The sequence below is a fragment of the Cetorhinus maximus genome, chromosome 6 (genome assembly GCF_964194155.1).
Source record: "Cetorhinus maximus chromosome 6, sCetMax3.hap1.1, whole genome shotgun sequence".
Lineage (NCBI taxonomy): Eukaryota > Metazoa > Chordata > Chondrichthyes > Lamniformes > Cetorhinidae > Cetorhinus > Cetorhinus maximus.
Genome location: NC_135884.1, coordinates 11403194 through 11424550, shown reverse-complemented (window position 1 = coordinate 11424550; position 21357 = coordinate 11403194). Strand labels below are relative to the sequence as shown.

The 21357-nt window shown below is 42.6% G+C and overlaps 2 protein-coding genes across 2 annotated transcripts in view; one reads left to right on the top strand and one right to left on the bottom strand.

The window, feature by feature from the left end:
- The window catches only part of fancd2 (FA complementation group D2), an 81062-nt gene extending 71684 nt beyond the window's left edge, over positions 1 to 9378 (top strand). Inside the window, exons 41-44 of the mRNA XM_078543168.1 lie at positions 303 to 449; positions 2093 to 2176; positions 5732 to 5824; positions 7520 to 9378. Coding sequence (XP_078399294.1) covers positions 303 to 449; positions 2093 to 2176; positions 5732 to 5824 — 324 coding nt within the window. The 3' untranslated portion in view covers positions 7520 to 9378. The remainder of the gene's footprint in view (positions 1 to 302; positions 450 to 2092; positions 2177 to 5731; positions 5825 to 7519) is intronic.
- Positions 9379 to 15322: 5944 nt separating this feature from the next.
- LOC144681522 (FANCD2 opposite strand protein-like) lies at positions 15323 to 21301 on the bottom strand. The gene is made up of 2 exons (XM_078543167.1): positions 21055 to 21301; positions 15323 to 16431 (listed from the first exon to the last, which is right to left on the bottom strand). The coding sequence occupies exon 2, from the start codon at positions 16398 to 16400 to the stop codon at positions 15867 to 15869; it is 534 nt and encodes a 177-aa protein (XP_078399293.1). The 5' UTR covers positions 16401 to 16431; positions 21055 to 21301; the 3' UTR covers positions 15323 to 15866.
- Between the last annotated feature and the right edge of the window lie 56 nt (positions 21302 to 21357).

Sequence of the window (21357 nt, the reverse complement as noted above, 5' to 3'; positions counted from 1 at the left end):
CTGTAGAGCACCTGGTTGGGAGGGGATCCACCTCGAGACCATGGGTGAGAGTCCAGCTGATATTTTCAAGAGCTGTGCTAGTGCAAGGATTGTACCCAAAAACAGGAGTGTCTTGTAATGAAGATGCCCCAAAAAATGGAGTGTGATATAAATTGGTAGGTCATAGACTTACATTAATGGGAAGTAAAATTTAGGTAATGTTGCCTTGTTAGAGCTTTTTGATGCTTTTGATGCTATTATTCAGGAGTACATGGACTGTCAGTTAAATGTCTCTTTCCCCTCCCTTCTGGCTTGATTTGTAGCTCAACCAGGACACTAATCTGACCAATCATGTCCCTCTATTGAAGAAGCTGTTGGAATTATTTGTGTATCGAGTAAAAGCAATGTTAACCATCAACAAGTGCCAAGAGGCATTTTGGCTAGGAAACCTCAAAAACAGAGACCTGCAGGTGAGTATAAGTAGGTGTAGATTTCTGTTTGTAAGCTTAACAAAGTGCAGTTGTATACTGCTGTATTGTTACACGCTTATCAGTTTTGCTCAGTTGCTCTTTGTTACCATATTTTTGGCTTCAAAATTTGCTGGGTTAGAGGGTTAATCTCATTACTCCTAACCCACAACTATTCCATCCTACACAGCCCTCCCTCCTTCTTGACTCTGTTGAAATCAAGAATCATCACGTCAGCTGTGGCTTAGTTGACAACGGTCTGACTCAGAGGGTAGTGGATTCAAGTCCTGCTTCAGAGACTTAAGCACAAAAATCTAGGCTGACACTCCAGTGCCATACTGAGGGAGTGCTGCACTACTGGAGGTGGCGTCTTTCAAATGAGAGGCCCTCTCTGCCCTCTGAAGTGGACATCGAAGGTGCCGTGGAATCTTTGAAGAAGAGCAGATGAGTTATTCTCAGTGACCTGGCCAACATTTTATCCCGCAGTGAAAACACAACAACACATTATTATCAGATTGTTGTTTGTGGGAATTGGCTATGTGCAATTTAACTATTGTGTTTCCTACTTTACAACAGTGACTACACTTCACAAAATACTTTATTAGCTGTAAAACACTGTGGGACATCTTCTGTTCTCGCTTCTTTTCCAAGAGCTTAACACTGTTGAGTGCCTTACATCTTTCAGTATTCATTTTTCCTATGTCTACAGGTTTTATTTAACATCCCAGGATGACACCACCTAGCTAATACTTCCTCATCTTCTGTTTTATTCTTTGCAGCCTTGATAGTGACATATGTAATGAGCATTTGCCATTACCCATCAATTCCCTCCCCCCCACCACCCAAGTTTCTCAATTTTAACTAAGACCCTTAATGTTCAATAGTACTAGCAGTACTGGTCTGGAATTGGATGCTAGATTGTCTTGATACTCAAGTAATTGTACTGACCTGATGTGTAACTGTGTAGCAAGTAATGACTCAAGATATCTTGTAATAAAACAGAAAATGCTGGGAAAATGCAGCAGGCCTGGCAGTATTCCTGGAAAGAGAAAGAGCTATTGTTTTGAGTCCAATATAATTTTTCTTCAGAAGTTCCAAAGAAGAGTCATATGGGACTTGAAACATTAACTCTCTTTCTCTCTCCACAGATGCTGCTGGATCTGCTGAGTTTTCCAGCATTTTCTGTTTTTATTTCGGATTTCCAACATCCGCAGTATTTTGCTTTTATGAAAATATCTTATGTTGTGCATAGTCAAGTGAGGGGCTAAATTAACCCCCGTTGTGGTGGTCCCCGCTACTCTTCAATGGATCGTGTGAAGTTAAAATTTTATAAAAGCAGGTTTGTTGGTAGGACATAGGCATAAAGTGATTGCCCGATGCTGGATGGTTTGGAGGGGGTGGGGGGACGGGAAGATGAAGTTGAATGTCTACGTGCTTCACAACAGGATTTGAGGTAAATCAAGGAATGGGCCACAATGTGTTGCTTTCATACATGTCCTGGTGACCTGTTACAGAGCGACTATTATCCCTGCCAACTCAGTGGAAATTGTGTGTATGTTTGTGTTGAGCAATATTTCAGAGTGAAGTCATTGCTGGAGCAGAGTGAATAATTCAGCAGTTCACTGATTTGACTTGTTTTCACACAGGGAGAAGAGATCTTGTCCCAGGCATCCCAACAGGAGAGTGGGGGTGATGAAGAATCAGAGTTACCTGAAGATGATGCAGAAGAGGTAAGCTCTGGGGGTGGTGTTGGTCATAATAACATAACTTACTGTGACTAGAGAAAAAAACCTCACTACAACACCAACTTGCATCTATATAGCACCTTTAACATAATGAAGCGTCCCAGGGTGCTTCATAGGAATTTTAGAAGCAAAATTTGACACCAAGCTACAGGAGGCGCCATTAAGACAGATGGCACAAAACTTGGGCAACAGGATAGGTTTTAAGGAATGTCTTAAAGGAGAAGAGAGAGGCAGAGAGGTTTAGGGAGGGAATTCCAGAGCTTAGGGCCAAGGCATCTGAAGGCATGACCACCAGTGGTGGAGCAACTAAAATCAAGGATGCTCAAGAAGCCAGAGTTAGATGAGCACATATATCTTGGAGGAATTTGAAACCAGGATGAAAATTTTAAAGTTGAGGCATTGCTTTAACCGGGAGTCAGTCTGGGTCAGGGAGCACATGGGGTGATAGGTGATTGGGACTTGGTACGAGTAAGGACACAGGCACAAAGTTTTGGATGACCTCAAGATTACAATGGGAGGAATGCGGGAGGCCCAGTCAATAGTGTGTTGGAATAGTTAAGCCTTGAGGTAACAAAGGCACAGGTGAGGGTTTCAGCAGCACTGAGAAGAGGCAGGGGTGGAGTCGAGCAGTATCATGGAGATGGAAATAGGTGATCTTAGTGATAGCTTGGTTATGTGATCAGGAGCTCGTCACAGTGGGAGGTGGTGGCATAGTGGTATTGTCACTGGACTATTATTGCTAGGTAATTCTCTAATTCTGAATTCAGTAAAAATCTGGAATTAAAAGTCTGATGATGACCAAGAAACCATTGCCGATTGTTGTAAAAACCCACCTGGTTCACTAATGTCCTTTAGGGAAGGAAATCTACCGTCCTTACTTGGTCTCGCCTACATGTGACTCTAGACCCACAGCAGCATGATTGACTCTTAACTGTCTTCTGAGCAAGAGCAATTAGGGATGGGCAATAAATACTGGCCTAGCCAGTGATACCCACATCCCATGAATGAATTAAAAAAAAATGTGACACCAAGATTACGAACAGTCTGGTTCAGCATCAGACATTTGCCAGGGGAAAGATGGAGTTGGTAGTTAGGAAATGAACTATTGTAACAGCGATTGATGATGATGGCTTTGGTCTTCCCAATTTTTTTTATTTGGGGGGAAATTTCTGCTCATCCAGTACTGGATGTCAGACAAACAGCCTGATAATTTAGCAACAGTGGAGGAGCCGAGCGAGGTGGTGTTCGGGTAGAGCCGGATGTCGTCACCTTGCATGTGAAAACAAATACAGTTTTCAAATGATGTTGCTGAGGGGGTAGCAGATCAATAAGAAATAGGGGGCAAAGGATAGATCCTTGGGGCACATCAGAGCAGGAGTAGGCAGAGAAGCCATTCAAGTGATACTCTTGACTATGATTAGATAGATACGAATGGAACTGGGTGAGTTAATTCCACCCAGCTAGATGACGGTGGAGAGTACGTGAGGTCACCCATGTCAAAGGTGACAGAAAGTTGAGAAGGATGAGTAGCGATGATTTAACTTTGTCACAGTCACATAGGATGTCACTTATGAGATTGTTAGGGGCCGTTTCAAAATTGTGGCAAGAGCAATTGGAGGGATTCAAAGATGGAGTTCCAGGAAAGGTGGTCACAGATTTGTGACAACACGTTCACAGACTTTGGAGAGGAAAGGGAAGTTAGAAATGGGCTAATAGTTTGGAAAGACCATGGGGTCAGGTGTTGTTCTTTTTTTGAGGAGAGATGATGTTACAGTTTGGAAGGAGGGAGAGACAGGACCGGAAGAGAGAGAACTGTTAACAATATCAGCTAACATGAGGACCGGGAAGGGAAGTTGGGTGGTTAGCAATTTAGTGGGACTAGGGTCAAGGAAGCAGGAGGTGGGTCTCATGGTTCTATATTACTCTAGTGCTATTCAAGTCAAATATTGAATCAGATTATAGGAAAGAATTCAAACCATTTATTACTTGCGTTTGGCTATCAGACAGTAATCCAGTCAGTATGTTCCAAAGATTTGTATTTGTAATAATGGATAACAGGGAGCAAGTTACAAAAGTTCAGATGGTGCCTTAAACATTATGAGAATGGTTCATACCAATTAGCTGCTTTGTCCTAGAATAGTGCTAAAAATTAACTCCCTCAATTGCCCTGCAGTTAAAGGAGCCATATAATGAGATACTAAGCCATACAAACCAAGGAGACCTTGACCCCTGGTCACCATTTTAAATGCCTTCAGCCAGGTGAGGGTGTGGACCCTCATATTGGTTTCAGTCTTACCCCATGAGGAAGTAGAATGATGCAGGCTCATGTCTATGATTTCCCACAATTTTCATGGTTCTCATCTCAGCTGTGCATGGAAGGGAAATATCACAGAGAGGCCACGTATTTTCATGGAGAGAGGAAGGGACAATCACTCCAGGGAATTATATTTTCCATAGAGCAATGGTTGGGAAAAAGTGGATGGAGAACCTGAAGATTGGGCCCCTTGTCCCTTTTACGTTGCCTGAAAATTTCTAGGACTTCGCCTGAACTGACGGGTTAATGAGATGGGAGGAGTCATTCCCAGTCTCCCATCTCAGGTTCCTGAAGTAGCATCCATGAGATGCTCAGATGGTAGGGGCGTCATGACCATGAGGCTGGTTTGTGCGTAGTGTTTCCTCAGAAGAGAAGCTGAAGAGAGAAAACCGAAGATCATTGGGATTCTCTTTCCTAGGCGACTACTAAATCTTTGGGCCTTGGAACCTTGTAGCTGTTCATTTCCAGCAACAACCAGAGGGTCCCAAGACCAACAGTCAGATCTGCAGTGACGCTGAAATTTTACTCCCGTTTTCTGGCTTAAGGCTCTGCTCAGAACATGCCTGCACTGGGGCTGCAATTGGGCCACGACTCAACCTGGACAGCAGAATTACCTTTAGTGGCAGGAGATCGGGGAAATCAATGCCTTGGTCTTTTGTGTCTCTGACTGGAGTAAAATAGTCTATGTCAATAAAGCTTACAACCTGAATATTTAATGTTTCAATTGGAAAAAAGAAAGACTTGCATTTATGTAGTGCCTTTCATGATTTCAGGAAGCGACCCTTTGTAGCTAATGAAGAACTTTTGAAGTGTTGTTATGTAGGAAACGTGATAACCAATTTACACAAATAGGAACATGATAATGTCTGCATAATATATTTTGTTTTAGTGATTTTGATTGAGAGATAAATATAGGACAGGATACTAGGGGATAACGTCCCTGTTCTTCTTCGGAATAATTCCATGGGATCCATCTGAGATGGAGGACAGGGCCTCAGTTTAACATCTCATCTGAAAGATGGCATGAGTGTTTGCCTAAGTTTTTGCACAAAACCTCTGGAACGAGACGTGAACACAATCTTCTGGCTCCGAGGCGAGAGTGCTACCCACTGAGCCATAACCCATAAATGACTTATGATCTTCGTTTATCTTGGAAATCTTAGTTTTCTTTAGTATCTGCCGAAGGGACGGAGGAAGCTTTACAGAGTTTGTTTGTTTCCTTGTAGGAGATTGATGAGGAGTTGGATGGTTGTGAATCCGATACAAGGAAAGCCACGAGGGATGATGAAGAAAGTACTGAAGACTCTGACAGCGATTAGGTCTGTATTTACCGTACACAGTGCTACTGCACAACGTAACTGGGAGCTCCTTACAAATTCAGTTTTGAAATGGGCGTGTATCATCTGGTACGTGGCATCTGGTTGCTTCCTACTGTCCTGGACAGTTTAAAGCTGGTCGGGGTTGGTGTGGGTGGGGCGGGGTGGGGGGCAGGTTTCACCTTCTCTTTACATTGAGAATTTTGCGTTTAACAATCCCTTGACCTCTTCCCAACCATAGACTTCCTGAGCCATATCTGGACAGCTACTAAGGGTCTAATTTCCCTGGTGCATTGCTGCTTAACACAGTTCATATAAAATTCCTCTGTGGAACAGGAAAAAAAGAAAGACTTGCATTTATAAGGTGCCTTCACGATTTCAGGACATCCCAAGGCCTTTCACAGCTAAGCCCTAGGGCCCTTTAAAGCTCAACTGTTCAACAATTTTAACAAATAGGTCAGCAGCTGTGTTGAAGTAATGCGCAAAAGGATTTTATACAAGCATGTTGTAGTGCGTTACCAGAGGAGATAAAACCAAAATTAAGGGTTAAAAAGCAAAATACTGCAGAGACTCCAAATTAAGAGTAGGCTGGGGTTACTTGCTTCCCATATCACATTGGATTGCTTGCCCTTCACTGGGTGCCTTTCTATGATGAGACAGGAGATCAGAGCTCTTGAACATTTAAACAGCCATGTGGCGGTGGAGCATGTGAGAGCACCATCAAGTTGCCCTGTAAATAATCTGATTTTAATCAGATCAAATATACATATCCGATGCTGCTGCTTCATGTTACGCATTGGTTTTTCATCTGATAAAATACATCATATTATCATTTTTCTCCGTTAGGTTAGGGGTTTAATATGTCATTGCATTTGACTAGCAACCCAGACATTGTGAATTCAGATTGCGCCATGATAACGTGAGAAATTAATTCACTAAATCTGGTCATCTGTGCAGGCTGGCATTCGGGGGGGAAAATTATTGTGGAAGCTACTGGATTGTCACTAATATCCTTCAGGGAAGGAAACCTTATGACTGTTCCCCAATCTGACCTACATGTGACTCCAGCCCCACAATGCATGGGTTGACTCTTGCTGCCCTCTGAAGTGGCCCAGCAAGCCACATACATCACTCTCAGGACAGGCAATAAATTCAGCACTGCCTACGCTGTCCCCATCTGAAGAACAAATTTTCAATTTTTTACCTCGAGTCACCCCAAGTCTCACCTCCAACTACTGACGTCAGGCTAGGGGCATTTGAGACCTGCTGGAGAAGCCCAATGGCTTGGTTTACCAATATATTAACAAGTGGGTTTCTTTGAACTCATCTTAGCAAGTGCTGATCTCTGCCAATTCTGTTGGAAGTAGACAAGGAATCTAAGATGGGTGTCATTCTTGGGCACAGTGGAAAATTGGTGGAGTCACACCCATCCTGTATTTACTCATAGCTTGCTGGTCAGTTTCAAAACAATATGGGCATCATGGTTAGTTAATGATGTGAATCCAAAGGAAGGCAGAAACCTGGAGTGAACAAGAAGTATTTGGAAGAGAAAGTTGAGAGAGAACAGAGAAGAGACCATTAGATTAAATTTCTGCTCTTTTATTGATACAAAAATAAAAATACACTTATCCGAAGCTCCTATTTAAAAGTTGCCAACTATCCATCCTAATCCAGTTGTATTCCTTTCCCTTATCCCAGGTCAGTATTGGTGGCTCATCAAGTGTTCCAGATTGAGACGAAGGAATAGTCAACAGTATCTTCGATTTCTGTAATGCAATTCATGATCTCCATGTAAATATGCCAAAAAAGTCTGGTGACGCCCAGGAAAGAGAATTTGCCAAATCACTTAAATAGAAAACGAGTCAACGTGGAGAACTAATATAATTGTAAAATAATATAATGCAGTATGAAAGGGGCTGCAATTCCTATAGTACATTTTTATGTTTATAATGCTATATTGCTGTTTTCTCCACATACTTTTTTTTCTTATACCTCTGTTTAAAGCATTTTACATTTTTTTAAGTCACTCATACTGGTGCCATCAATTTCATGTTTGAAATTTGAATTTAACAACACAGTCCTTTGGAGCACTGTGACAAAGTGAGCAGAACACAGGCCATGGGGAACAGAGTACCAGTGCACTTTTCTATGGGGAGCACGGCACCATGAATTGGTAAAGTATGTATTCCAGTCCACCATTCTTCATACTGATCTCTCAACTCTCTTATTATGGACAATAGCCAGTGAATGCCAGGCATTCCCACAAAGGAAATAATAATTGAAAGGAAAGCCAACCCTATTTCTTTGTTCACACACCACTTACCTGTTCCCTTCAGGGAGAGAGCAGGTTGCTTGCCTATCCTTTCTAACATGGATGGTGAGGCAGTATCGTTGAAATAAACCTGATTTAATCAGTGAACTCACTAACTTGCCATCTCCCAGGATCTCCTAAAACAACATTATTTTACAAAATTGATAATTCATCTCAGTTTGGGACATTTGGAGCTGCTGCTGATTTGTCTCAGCCAGAACACCTTACTTAGCACTAATGCCCAATGACTTTGAACTGTGGAATGAGCAGTCGAAGGTATTAGCATTAGGTGGCTGTTTTGTGACCTAAATAGCACACTTCATATTAACTTATACCACTTGTGACCTGACCTCATGCCATGTAAGATGGATGAGCACAAACCTGTAGACTTTTAGGCTGAGCTACTCGTGAAATGTTTTCTGCACCCTGACCTGGATTGTTAATTATATGAAGTAATATCATAGAATTTTACACAAGGTGTAGCCATTCTTACTTAAAGTTTACAAAAAAAAGGTCTTGGGAGACTCGGGGTGATTTAAGTATGACCAGGGTGTGTCTTGCTTGCGTCCCTTAATTTTCTACTCTTAATTTAAAGTCAGTTAATTTCAAATTATTTGACTTAATTCAAAATTTTGGCACAAAATTCCACTTAGTTGTGTTATTTACAATGCTTAATTCAAAGTTATTGGATAATTAGCATTTTCTTAGCACACAAACAATTGGTATCAGTAGACTAAGGATACAGTGTGATGACATGTCTTTGGTGAAGTCACATTGCTGCCATCTCGTCACCAGATAGTGTATCTGATTTTGCTGTTGAGAGTTACTTTCCTAGAATTTAAAACATTCATTTAATTTGAATTGGAGATCAGAGGTCAAATTAGGCAGGCATATTACAGGGAGGATACTTAAGGGAGTTGAAGAACATTTTTTAAGATGAAGGATTCCAATGTAGTACATTGGAGCTGCATTGCATGCCAACGCAATGTTGTCCTTGGGATTAGGTTTGACTATGTACTTAGATGGAAATTGCTGTCAAATTTCACAGCACTGCCCTCTGTACTTCATCAGGATGTGCCACTGTCATACAGAACAATTACTTTTGATAGATAAGGTCCTGCAGTCCCTTTTATGATGTACAACAAGGTGTCTTTGCTTCTGATTGTATGGGCCTTACAATTGTAAACTAATTTTTTTGTTAACAAGTTATGCTGCTATATAAAAATTAATAAAAGTTATAATTTAATTGACAATTTTTAACTTAGATCTTTTTTATGGGACATCCCTGTTACATCATTGGTTTGAACATTATCTGATGTTCTTTACTGGAAAAATTACTCCCAAAAGAACTCCTATTTGCTCATTTGCCCTCATTGCCAAGTCTTTTCAGTCGTGAAGTAGTACCACCCGTTATCTAACTATTGACTGCCTAAGAGAAGAGATCAAAGATGACTTACTTCCACTCCAGTTCGATGTGGCTGATAGGTCCAATGTGTGATCTATTTATTATTCGTTCATGGGATGTGGGCGTCGCTGGCTGGGCCAACATTTATTGCCCATCCCTAATTATCCTTATTCAGAGGGCATTTAAGAGTCAACCACATTGGTCTGGAGTCACATGTAGGCCAGACCAGGTAAGGACGCCACATTTCCTTCCCTAAAGGAAGGACATTAGTGAACCAGATGGGTTTTTATGACAATCGACAATGGTTTCATGGTCATTTAATTCCAGATTTTTATTGAATTCAAATTCCGCTATCTGCCATAGCGAGATTCAAACCTGGGTCCCCAGAGCATTACCCTGGATCTCAGGATTACCAGCCCAGTGACGATACCACTATGCCACCACCTACCCTGTCTGCAGACTCTGCCACGTGTGCGGCAACTGTGCTTGAAGCATTGAAGAGTTGTTTGGAAGTTCGTGCGCTCTCTCTGACACCTCTGCACATGCCCGACAAAGTCTCTTGATGTGTTTGCTGCATTCCTAAATGAACTTTCTCCATTTTGATCAGTCATAAGCCAAGGTCTCACATGAATCTGTGGTGATGTTTAACCTCTTCAGGAATGCTTTGAGGACATCCCTAAAGTGTTTCTGCTGTCCTCCTGCAGTGACCAAGTTCCCAGTAGAGTAGTTGCCTCGGGATTCTGGTGTCAGCTCGGCAAAGTCAGTTTTGAGTGATTAATGCCTTAATGAGGCATGTTGGCTTGGGAGAGGACACTGCTGTTGGACTGCCTTTCTTGCCACTGGATTTGGAGGCTGTGGTACTTCACTAGTGCTTTGAGGTGCCTACTGTAGGTTGTCCATATCTCTGAGGCATATAGGAGCATGGGGATCACTGCTGGCATGGTAAGCATTGACCCATTATACAGTGCAGGGACTATTTGGGATTGATCTGTCCTCCCCCCCCATGGCCTGATAGACTTGTCTGTATGTGTGCCTTGAGAATGGTTAGCCATTGCCTCTTGACGTTCAATGGCATTACCATCATGAATTCCCCACAGTCAACATCCTGGGGGTTATCATTGACCAGAAACTGAACTGGACTAGCCATGTAAATAGGCGCCTGCGGCTAAGGGCGGTGCGTCCCACAAGGTGTCAAAGCAGTCGCTGATTAAAGTCACCAAGAAGCCGCACAAGAAGCAGAGGAAATCTCACAAGCAGAGCTATTTCACTTACATGTACAGGGTGCTGACCCAGGTCCACCCTTCCACCAGGACCTCGTCCAAGGCCATGAGTGTTGTAAACTCCTTCGTTGTCAACATTTTCGAGAGCATCACCTCCGAGGCCTCGCACCTCATTCACTACAACAAGCGCCGCACCATCTCAGCCAGGGAGATCCAGAACGCCGTCTACCTCATGTTGCCGGGGGAACTGGCCAAACACGCCACCTCTGAAGGCATGAAAGGTCACCAAATACACCTACTCCGTTTAGGTCGATCATTCTAAAGATTATAAATAGACAACTGCAGAAGCTTTTATGCTTTCCTTTGCTCAGAAGTGCCTAGGCCCCAAACCTGGTAGCTGCCCACAGTGGAGGGAGATTGTGCTTGGCATTCTGGCATAAGCAAAAGTTAATAACAAAGAATAAAGAAAAGTACAGCAGAGGAACAGGCCCTTCAGCCCTCCAAGCCTGCGCTGATCATATTGCCTGTCAAACTAAAACATTTTGCACTCCCGGGGTCCGTATCCCTCTATTCCCATCCTATTCATGTATTTGTCAAGCTGCCTCTTAAACACCACTATCGTACCTGCTTCCACCACCTCCTCTGGCAGCAAATTCCAGACACTCACTACCCTCTGCGTAAAAAACTTGCCCCGCACATCTCCTCTAAAGTTTTCTCCTCTCACCCTAAATCTATGTCCCCTAGTAATTGACTCTTCCACCCTGGGAAAAAGCTTCTGACTATCTACTCTGTCCATGCTACTCATAATTTTGTAAACTTCTATCAAGTCGACCCTCAATCTCTGTCACTCTAGTGAGAACAATCCGAGTTTCTCCAACCTCTCCTCATAGCTAATAACCTCCAGACCAGGCAGCATCCTGGTAAACCTCCTCTGCACCCTCTCCAATGCCTCCATATCCTTCTGATAATGTGGCGACCAGAATTGCATGCAATATTCCAAGTGTGGCCTAACCAAGGTTCTATACAGCTGCAGCAAGACTTCCCAGCTTTTATACTCAATACCCCTGCCGATGAAGGCAAGCATGCCATATGCCTTCCTGACTACCTTATCCACCTGTATTGCCATTTTCAGTGACCTGTGGACCTGTACACCCAGATCCCTCTGCCCGTCGATGCACTCAAGGGTTTTACCATTTACTGTATAATTCCTACCTGTATTAGACCTTCCATAATGCATTACCTCACATTTGTCCGGATTAAACTCCATCTGCCATTTCTCCGCCCAAGTCTCCAACTGATCTATATCCCATTGTATCCTTTGACAATCCTCTTCACTATCTGCAACTCCTCCAACCTTAGTGTCATCTGCAAATTTACTAATTAGCCCAATTACATTTTCCTCCAAATCATTTACGTATACTACAAACAGCAAAGGTCCCAGCATTGATCCCTGCGGAACACCACTAGTCAAAACTCTCCTTTCAGAAAAGCACCCTTCCACTGCTACCCTCTGACTTCTATGACCAAGCCAATTCTGTATCAATCTTGCCAGCTCACCTGTGATCCCATGTGACTTTACCTTCTGTACCAGTCTGCTATGAGGGACCTTGTCAAAGGCCTTACTGAAATCCATGTAGATAACATCCACTGCCCTTCCATCGTCGATCATCTTTGTCACTTCCTCGAAAAACTCGATCAAGTTAGTGAGACACGACCTCCCCTTCACAAAACTATGCTGCCTCTCACTAATACGCCCATTTGCTTCCAAATGGAAGTAAATCCTGTCACGAAGAATCTTCTCCAATAATTTCCCTACCACTGACGTAAGGCTCATCGGCCTGTAATTTCCTGGATTATCCCTGCTACCCTTCTTAAACAATGGAACAACATTGGCCATTCTCCAGTCCTCTGGGACCTCACCCATAGCCAGTGAGGATACAAAGATTTCTGTCAAGGCCCCAGCAATCTCCCCCCTTGCCTCCCTCAGTACTCTGGGATAGATCCCATCTGGCCCTGGGGACTTATCCACCTTGATATTCTTCAAGATGCCTAACACCTCTTTTTTGATCTGAACATGATCCAGGCTATCTACACACTCTTCCCTAGACAAATCGACTGCTAAGTCCTTCTCTTTGGTGAATACTGATGAGAAGCACTTATTTAGTATCTCTCCCATTTCTTCTGGCTCCACACACAGAGTCCCACCTCTGTCCCTGAGTGGGCCTACTCTTTCCCTGGCTACCCTCTTGCTTTTTACATATGTATAAAAAGCCTTGGGATTTTCCTTAATCCTGGTTGCCAATGACTTTTCACGACCCCTTTTAGCCCTCCTGACTCCTTGCTTAAGTTTCTTCCTACTTTATTTATATTCTCCACGGGCTTCATCTGTTCCCAGCCTTCTAGCCCTTACGAATGCTTCCCTTCTCTTTTTGACTAATCTCACAATATCCTTCGTTATCCAAGGTTCCTGAAACTTGCCTTACTTATCCTTCATCCTAGCAGGAACATGCCGGTCCTGAATGCTTATCAACTGACGTTTGAAAGCCCCCCACATGTCAGTTGTTGATTTGCCCTCAAACATCCGCTTCCAGTCTAGATTCCTCAGTTCCTGCCTAATATTGTTATAATTAGCCTTCCCCCAATTAAGCACCTTAACCCGAGGACTCCTGTTAATCCTTATCCACCAGTACCTTGAAACTTACTGAATTATGGTCCCTTTTCCCAAAATGCCCCCCTACTGAAACTTCGACCACCTGGCTGGGCTCATTCCCTAATACCAGGCCCTGTATTGCCTCTTCCCTAGTTGGACTATCTACATATTGTCTCAGGAAGCCCTCCTGGATGCACCTTACAAATTCTGCACCATCCAAACCCCTGGCACTAAGTGATTCCCAGTCAATATAGGGAAAGTTAAAATCACCCACCACAACAACCCTATTACTTTTACATCTTTCCAAAATCTGCCTACATAACTGTTCCTCAATCTCCTGCCGGCAATTGGGTGGCCTATAGTAAACCCCCAACATTGTGACTGCACCCTTCCTATTCCGGAGCTCTACCCATATTGCCTCGCTGCATAAGCCCTCTGAGGTGTCCTCCTGTTGTACAGCTGTGATATTCTCCTTAACCAGCAGTGCAACTCCCCCACCTCTTCTACATCCCTCTCTATCCTGCCTGAAACATCTAAATCCTGGAACATTTATCTGCCAATCCTGTCCATCCTTCAACCAAGTCTCTGTAATAGCAATAACATCATAGTCCCAAGTACTAATCCAAGCTCCACGCTCATCTGCCTTGCCTGTTAAACTTCTCGCATTGAAACAAATGCATGTCAGACCCCAAGTCCCACTGTGTTCAGTAATTTCTCCCTGCCTGCCCTTCCTCTTAGTCCTACTGGCCATATTCACTAGTTCCCAGTCATTTATTTCACCTGCTGACCTATTGCTCTGGTTCCCACCGCCCTGCCATACTAGTTTAAACCCTCCCAAGTGACACTAGCAAACCTCGCAGCCAGGATATTGGTTTAGATGCAACCCGTCCTTCTTGTACAGGTCCCACCTGCCCCGGAAGAGATCCCAATGATCCAGATATCGGAAACCCTCCCTCCTACACCATCTGTTCAGCCACATGCTTAGCTGTACTATCTTCCTATTTCTACCCTCATTGGCATGTGGCACAGGGAGTAATCCTGAGATTACAACCCTAGAGGTCCTATTTTTTACCTTTCTGCCTAGCTCCCTGAACTCCCGCTGCAGGACCTCGTCACTCTTCCTGCCTATGTCGTTAGTACCAATGTGTACCACGACCTCTGGCTGTTCTCCCTCCCCCTTCAGAATGTCCCGTACCCAATCAGAGACACCCTGGACCTTGGCACCAGGGAGGCAACATACCATCCTGGTGTCTCTTTCACAGCCACAGAAGTGCCTATCTGAGCCCTTGACTATAGAGTCCCCTGTGACAATTGCTCTTCTGTGCTTTGACTCCACCCTGCTGAACAACAGAGCCAGCCGTGGTGCCACTGCTCTGGCTACTGCTGTCGTTTTCCCCTGATAGGCTATCCCCCCCAACAGTATCCAAAATGGTATACCTGTTAGAGAGGGGGACAGCCACAGGGGATTTCTGCACTGACTGCCTGCCCCTTCTAGCAGTCACCCATCTATCTGTCTGTACCTTGGGTGTGACCACGTCTGCAAAACTCCTGTCAATGACGCTTTCCGCCACCTGAATGCTCCTAAGTGCATCCAACTGCTGCTCCAACCGATCCATGCGGCCTGTGAGGAGCTGCAATTTGGGTACACTTCCAGAAGATGTAGTTGTCTGGGACACTTGAAGCGTCACAGATTTCCCACATCCCACAGGTGAAGCACTTCACCCCAGCAACTGCCATTGCTAGAACTATTTAATAAATTAATTTAAATCTAATAACTGCTTATTGACTCCTTATTAACCATACGTTCCCTAGGGCTAGATTTCTACTATAAATGCTAACGGTTACTTTTCAACTGTGGCTCAATCCCACTGTCTTGGAATAATGTGTGAATAAACGTAAAAACCACCACAAAGAGTGAGCAATAAAAAAGGCCAGTTTTATTTTGATTGTTTCTGAAGTCTGTTTTCTTTAAAACTTGATTTTTTAAATTGTCTTATATAAAATAGTTTGTTGAATTTTACCCTATTTGACTGTGTTTTGTCTGAGTAAAGACAGTTGTCATTACACCCGAGCATGGCTTAGGGTTGTTGATCAATTCTAGGAGACAAAGGAATGACTGAAATTACACAATTCATCCTGTTCCTCATGTAACTTTCCCTGAACACACAAAGCAAGGGGGTAGCAACTTAATGTTAAGCCACTCCTTGCCCGGTGCATGATTTTTTTTTCGAAGGAACGTGCTTAAAAGGACAAGGCCAAAACCGTTATGATGCCTCGCAAGCTCGTACCTCTAAGAGAAAAGACAGCCATATCCTACCCAGTAACTTCGGTGCAGAAAAGGCCAGCCTGTGTTCTGCCCTGCCTGAAGGGATCAATAGAGAGTTGCAGTGGCAGTTAAAGAATACTTCGTTTTAAGTTTGGGAAAAAAAAAGTCTTTTAAGAAACATGTTTTGCAAGTATCAAATTTGATGTTGTAACATGTAAAAACATTTCTGGTAAGCTGTGTAAATCAAGGTGACGACCCTTAATAATTGTCTGTAAATCATCACGATAAAGTTAATTTTATACCGTGCAGTTAAAGTGGGGATGGGGGAACTGACGCTGATCTCGGTGAAGGCTGAACCTTCTGAAGCATGGAAGCCCCCCGCTAGTTTTGGTGCTCTGCTGGTGATGGCTCTCCCAAATACTGCATCAACAGAGCTGAGTTTGATGGGGTGAGGTTTATGTATGACTACAGTAGTGTCGTAGTCAGTTTCTGAAGTGTAACACATCTCGTGAGTGACTTTCCCAGTTTCCCCAAGAAGGTCCAAGAGATTCCAGTCATCGGTTTCAACGTCATCTTGCAGGTAGAGGGCTACCTCCTGGTCTGACGGTGAGGGCATCTGTATTGTCTCTGCTCCGTCTAGTTTCCCAAGGGAATCCGTACTGTATCCAACCCACTGAAAATTCTCATCAAATGGAGACCAAGGATCCCACAGCTGAAATGCCATCATCTTCAGTTGTAAAGATCATGAAAGATCAGGTCTGCGAAAAGAAGGGAAAAAAATATCAATCACCAGCTTATTGCTTGTGATGAGAAAAATAATCCAATTGCATTAATTACATTTGAAAGGTACATTTGATAAGGTGCCGCATCAAAGATTATTACGGAAAATAAAAGTGCATGGTGTAGTGGGTAACATATTAGAATGGATAGAAGATTGGCTGGCAGAAAGCAGAGAGTATGGATAAATGGGTCTTTTTCTGATTGTCAGGATGTGATGAGTGGAGTCCCACAGGGGATGGTACTGGGGCCTCAACTTTTTACGATTTACATCAATGACTTAGATGAGAGGAATCAGGAGATGGTAGCTAAATTTGCAGATGACACAAAGATAGGTGGGAAAGTATGTTGTGAAGAGGACATGAGGTTGCGAATGGACAAAGATAGGTTGAGTGAGTGAGCAAAGATCTGGCAAATGGAGTTTAATGTGGGAAAATGTGAAGTTGTTCACTTTGGCAAGAAGAACAAAAAAAAGAACATTTTTAAATGGAGAATGGCTGCATAATTCTGAGGTTTAGAGGGATCTAGGTGTTCTAGTACGAGTCACAAAATGTTAGTGTGCAGGTACAGCAAGTACTTAAGAAGGCTAATAGAATATTATCCATTATTACAAGAGGGATTAACATAAAAGTAAGGATGTTATGCTTCAGTGATAAAGGGCATTGGTGAGACCACACCTCGAATACTGTGTGCAGTTTTGGTCTCCTTATTTAAGAAAGGATGTAAATGCATTGGAAGCAGTTCAGAGGAGGTTTACTAGATTGATACCTGGAAATAGTGGGTTGTCTTATGAGGAAAGGTTGGACAGACTGGGCTTCTTTCCACTGGAATTTTGAAGAGTGAGAGGTGATTTGATTGAAGTATACAAGATCCTGAATGGCCTTGACAAGGTGGATGTCGAAAGGATGTGGGTGAGTCCAGAACTAGGGGCACCCTTTTAGGACAGAGATAAAGAGAAATTTTTTTCTCTCAGAGGGTTGTCGACTTTGCGACTCTCTGTCTCAAAATGGGGTGGAGGCGGGGTCATTGAATATTTTTAAGGCAGAGGTAGATAGATTCTTGTTAGGCAAGGGAATCAAAGTTTATTGGGGTTAAATGGGAATGTGGAAATCGAAACACAAGAAGATCAGCCATAATCTTATTGAATGGCGGAGCAGGCTCGAGGGGCCGAATGGTCTACTTTCCTAATTCTTATGTTCTCATGAAAAATATTTTTGATTTTATGCTCTTTTTCTCTTGATATATGTAATATATATACATAGTATACATTTAAAAATAGTTAAGCAGAATATATTATAATGTAACCTTTTGTTAAACTCATAATACAACGCCTATCATATGTGATAGTTGGCAGAATAGTGCACTCCTGGGCACCACATTATAAGAAGCCTCAATTAAAAAAATTCTCATCCTTATTTTCAAATCCCTCCATGGCCTTTCCCCTCCCTACCTCTAACCTCCTCCACCCCTACAACTCTCAGACCTCTGCATCTTCCAATTCTGGCCTCCCTGTTTTCAATCGCTCTAACGTTGGCAGCTACGCTTTCAGCTGCCTAGACCCTATGCTCTGGAATTCCCTCCCTAAACCTCTCTTATTTTCTCTCTTCCTTTAAGGCGCTCTTTAAAACCTACTTCTTTGAATGAGGTTTTGGCCACCAGTCCCAAATCTCCTTATGTGACTCACTGTCAGAATTGGTTTGATATCATTCATGTGAAGCTTTTGTTTTTGGGATGTTTTACAATATTCAAGGTGTGATATAAATGCGAGTTGTTGATGCATTAGTGCAGTGGAAAAGACCCAATGAAATCATATGACAGCTGGCGTAAGAAGTTCCAGTTATGAAGAAAGATGTTTCACACACAAAGGATGAGGCAGGATCTAAGACATTTTCAAAACAACAAAAAAAAGAGTGGCTGTTTGGTGACATTGTTTCCATTGAGTGGTGAATTGGTAACAAACCTGAAATGTATGAGGGTTGACATTACAAGTAACAATACAGGATTAGAGGGAGGAAAATCAGTCAGAATTCTTGCTTTTGATTATTGTCCAGTACTCCCTGCTGGAAGTACGTGAATGTGTTAACAGTGAAGATAAGGCACGATACCTAAATGAATAACTTAACCCTTCTCTCCGCAGATGCTGCCTGACGTGCTGACTGTTATTCCGCCAACATTAAGACAGGTAGTGCTAGCTAAACCAGGTATCACCTGCGAGGTGGTAGTCTTGATAACGAAAGCTTTTAAATGAAAATAATCTAAAGATGGGTCTTGAAGATTTCAAGTGATGGGGCTGTGACTATTTTCTTTGGCAACTTATTCCATTGTGGGATTGCCCTTGGGGAGAAAGATTGTTGATGCACTGTCTTGGAAACAAATGGTTTGTGTAGTTTGTGTGCATGGCTACCTTGTGTTTTATTACAAAACATTACTGAATGTGGCTGTGATGCTACCCTGGGTTGAAAAGACTGCTGATATTTGGGTGAAACTCTAACCAGTGGAATTAAAACCAAAACGAATGAATGCCATGGGGGTGGGGGGGGGGTACTTGGAAAAATCTCAACCAATTAAATATTTTTCAAATGTAATGTTAAAGTCAGAACTTGCATTTCTATAGCACCTTTCATCACCTCAGGTTGTCCTAAAGTGTTTTACAGCCAATAAAGCACCTTCTGAAGGTGGTTGCAATGCTATGAATCTCTGCAGCCCAGTCGCATGCAGCAAAATCCCACAAACAGCAATGAAACCATGTGCTCTTTGCGGATGTAGGTTGAGCGATGCATATTGGTCAGTACACCAAGGAGAACTTCTAAGGGAAAGCCAGGACAACTATAAGTATCTCCTACATTCTTTGCCCCACAATTTGGCACCCATACCTTCAGCTTCCAGGGCCTTGAGCTCTGGAATTCCCTCCCCAAAACCTCTCTGCCTCGCCACCTCTCTCTCCCCTTCTTTAAGATGCTGCAAAAAAAAATGTACAACCTTAACCCAGAGTTTTGTCGTCTCTTCTCATGACAGCTTTTGGTTAGATATCAATTTTTGACTGATTACACCTCTACTTTTAAAAGTGATAGGTTGTTGTATAAAGCAAACCTACAAAAAGCAAAATTGGAAAGCCTAGGAGGGAGTATGAGAGAAAATTAGAAAAAAAATTAGAAAAATAGAGTGAGAAGGGGAACTCACTCAGGATCTTGCATACCTCCCACCAACTGTTTATTCAGCAGCATTAGCAAAGGGCTGGGAGCAAGTAAGTCAGTAGGTTAAACTAGAGTATTTTGTGTATTGTGGAGAGATCTAATAGCAATTGGGAAAGGGATAATGCACAGGATAATGTACTTTTTTGCTACAGGTCGTTTTTATTTAAATGTATTGATAAATCCAAATAAAGAGAGACATGGTCAGTATTTCAGAATACCATGATAATAAAAGCTAAATACAGCGGATGCTGGAAAGCTGAAATAAAAACAAAGTGCTGGAAAAACTCAGCAAGTCTGGCAGCATCAGTGGAGAGAGAAACAGAGTTAATGTTTCGAGCCCAATATGACTTCTTCGGAACACAAAAGAGTTCCAAAGAAGTCATAATCGACTCGAAATGTTAACTCTGTTTCAGCAAAATTGCTGCGAGACCTGATGAATTTTTCCAACATATTGTTTTTATTTCAGAATACCATTATTGTATATGTGAAATTAATATAAAAGAAACTATAAATAACTTTCTAATAAAATGTTAACTCTGTTTCTTTGTCCACAGATGTTGTCAGACCTGTTGGATATTTCTAGCATTTTTATTTTTAATTATGGTAAATGAAGTGATCTTTTGACCTTTAGGTCCAAGTCTTCTGGAATTCTCAATGGAAACCTTTTGCCTCAATATCTCTCCCTCTCTTCCCAAAAATTCTTTAAAATTCTGTCTCCTTATGTGTGTCAGCTGTGACTCGATAGCACTTTTGCCTCCAAGTCATAAGGCTCTGGGTTCTTCAGGGCTTGAGCACAAATTAAAAATCTATGCTAACACTACCATACAGAGGGAGGAGTGCTTCCCTCAGAGATGTGCCTTTTGGATGAGACATTAAACCAAGTCCCCATCTGCCTGTTCGATGGATATAAAAGAATCCCATGCACAATTTTGAAGTTATTCCCAGTGTTGTGGCCAATATTTATCCCACAATCAATATCACCAAAAACAGATGAGCTGGTCATTATCATATTGCAGTTTATGGGAGGTTACTGTGCACTAGTTAGCCACATTACAACAGTGACTACAGTTCAAAAAGTATTTAAGTGGCTGTAAAGGGCTTTGTGACGTTCTGCGGTAGTGAAAGGCGCTATATTAAATATATTAAATGCAAGCCTTTCTTTTAGCCATGTTTCTGTTCCTCTTCCGCAAATGGCCACTCCTTGTTTGTTGTCTAACTCTGTCTCTTGTTTTATTATTAGGGAAATTGGTGACGTGATTGGGGGCTGATGGTGCGCTGGGATTTTCGTAATCTCTGGATTAGGAGAGGGAAGGAACAGTTTTGGGGTCCGAGAGAGAGAAAGTAGAGATAGGTCACACCGAATCGTGCCCTGTCTTCACAAAATGACCTGATATTTTAGTTAACACTCACCTCTGTGATCCAAGGGTCAAGATGAGCAAAAATAATGCCGGAAGGTGGGGGGCCAATTTTGAAATCCCACTTGCTACCACTCTTGATATGATTTGTGTAATTGGGTGAGCCATAACAAGTATGTTAGGTTGCTTAGTTACCTGGAATGTAAATGTGTTAATATTTGGCGACGTAACAATAATTCGACACACTGACAGCGACGTCACAATGGATGGAGCATTACGAGTTGTAACATTCTGGAACGTTAATACACCGCGTTTCGGAAACTGAACGTTCCCGGGTGGGGGCTGGAGGTTTTACTAT

What these genes read in the sequence shown, in the direction of transcription:
- LOC144681522 (XM_078543167.1), bottom strand. Translation starts at nt 16,400, where the DNA reads ATGATGGCATTTCAGCTGTGGGATCCTTGGTCTCCATTTGATGAGAAT.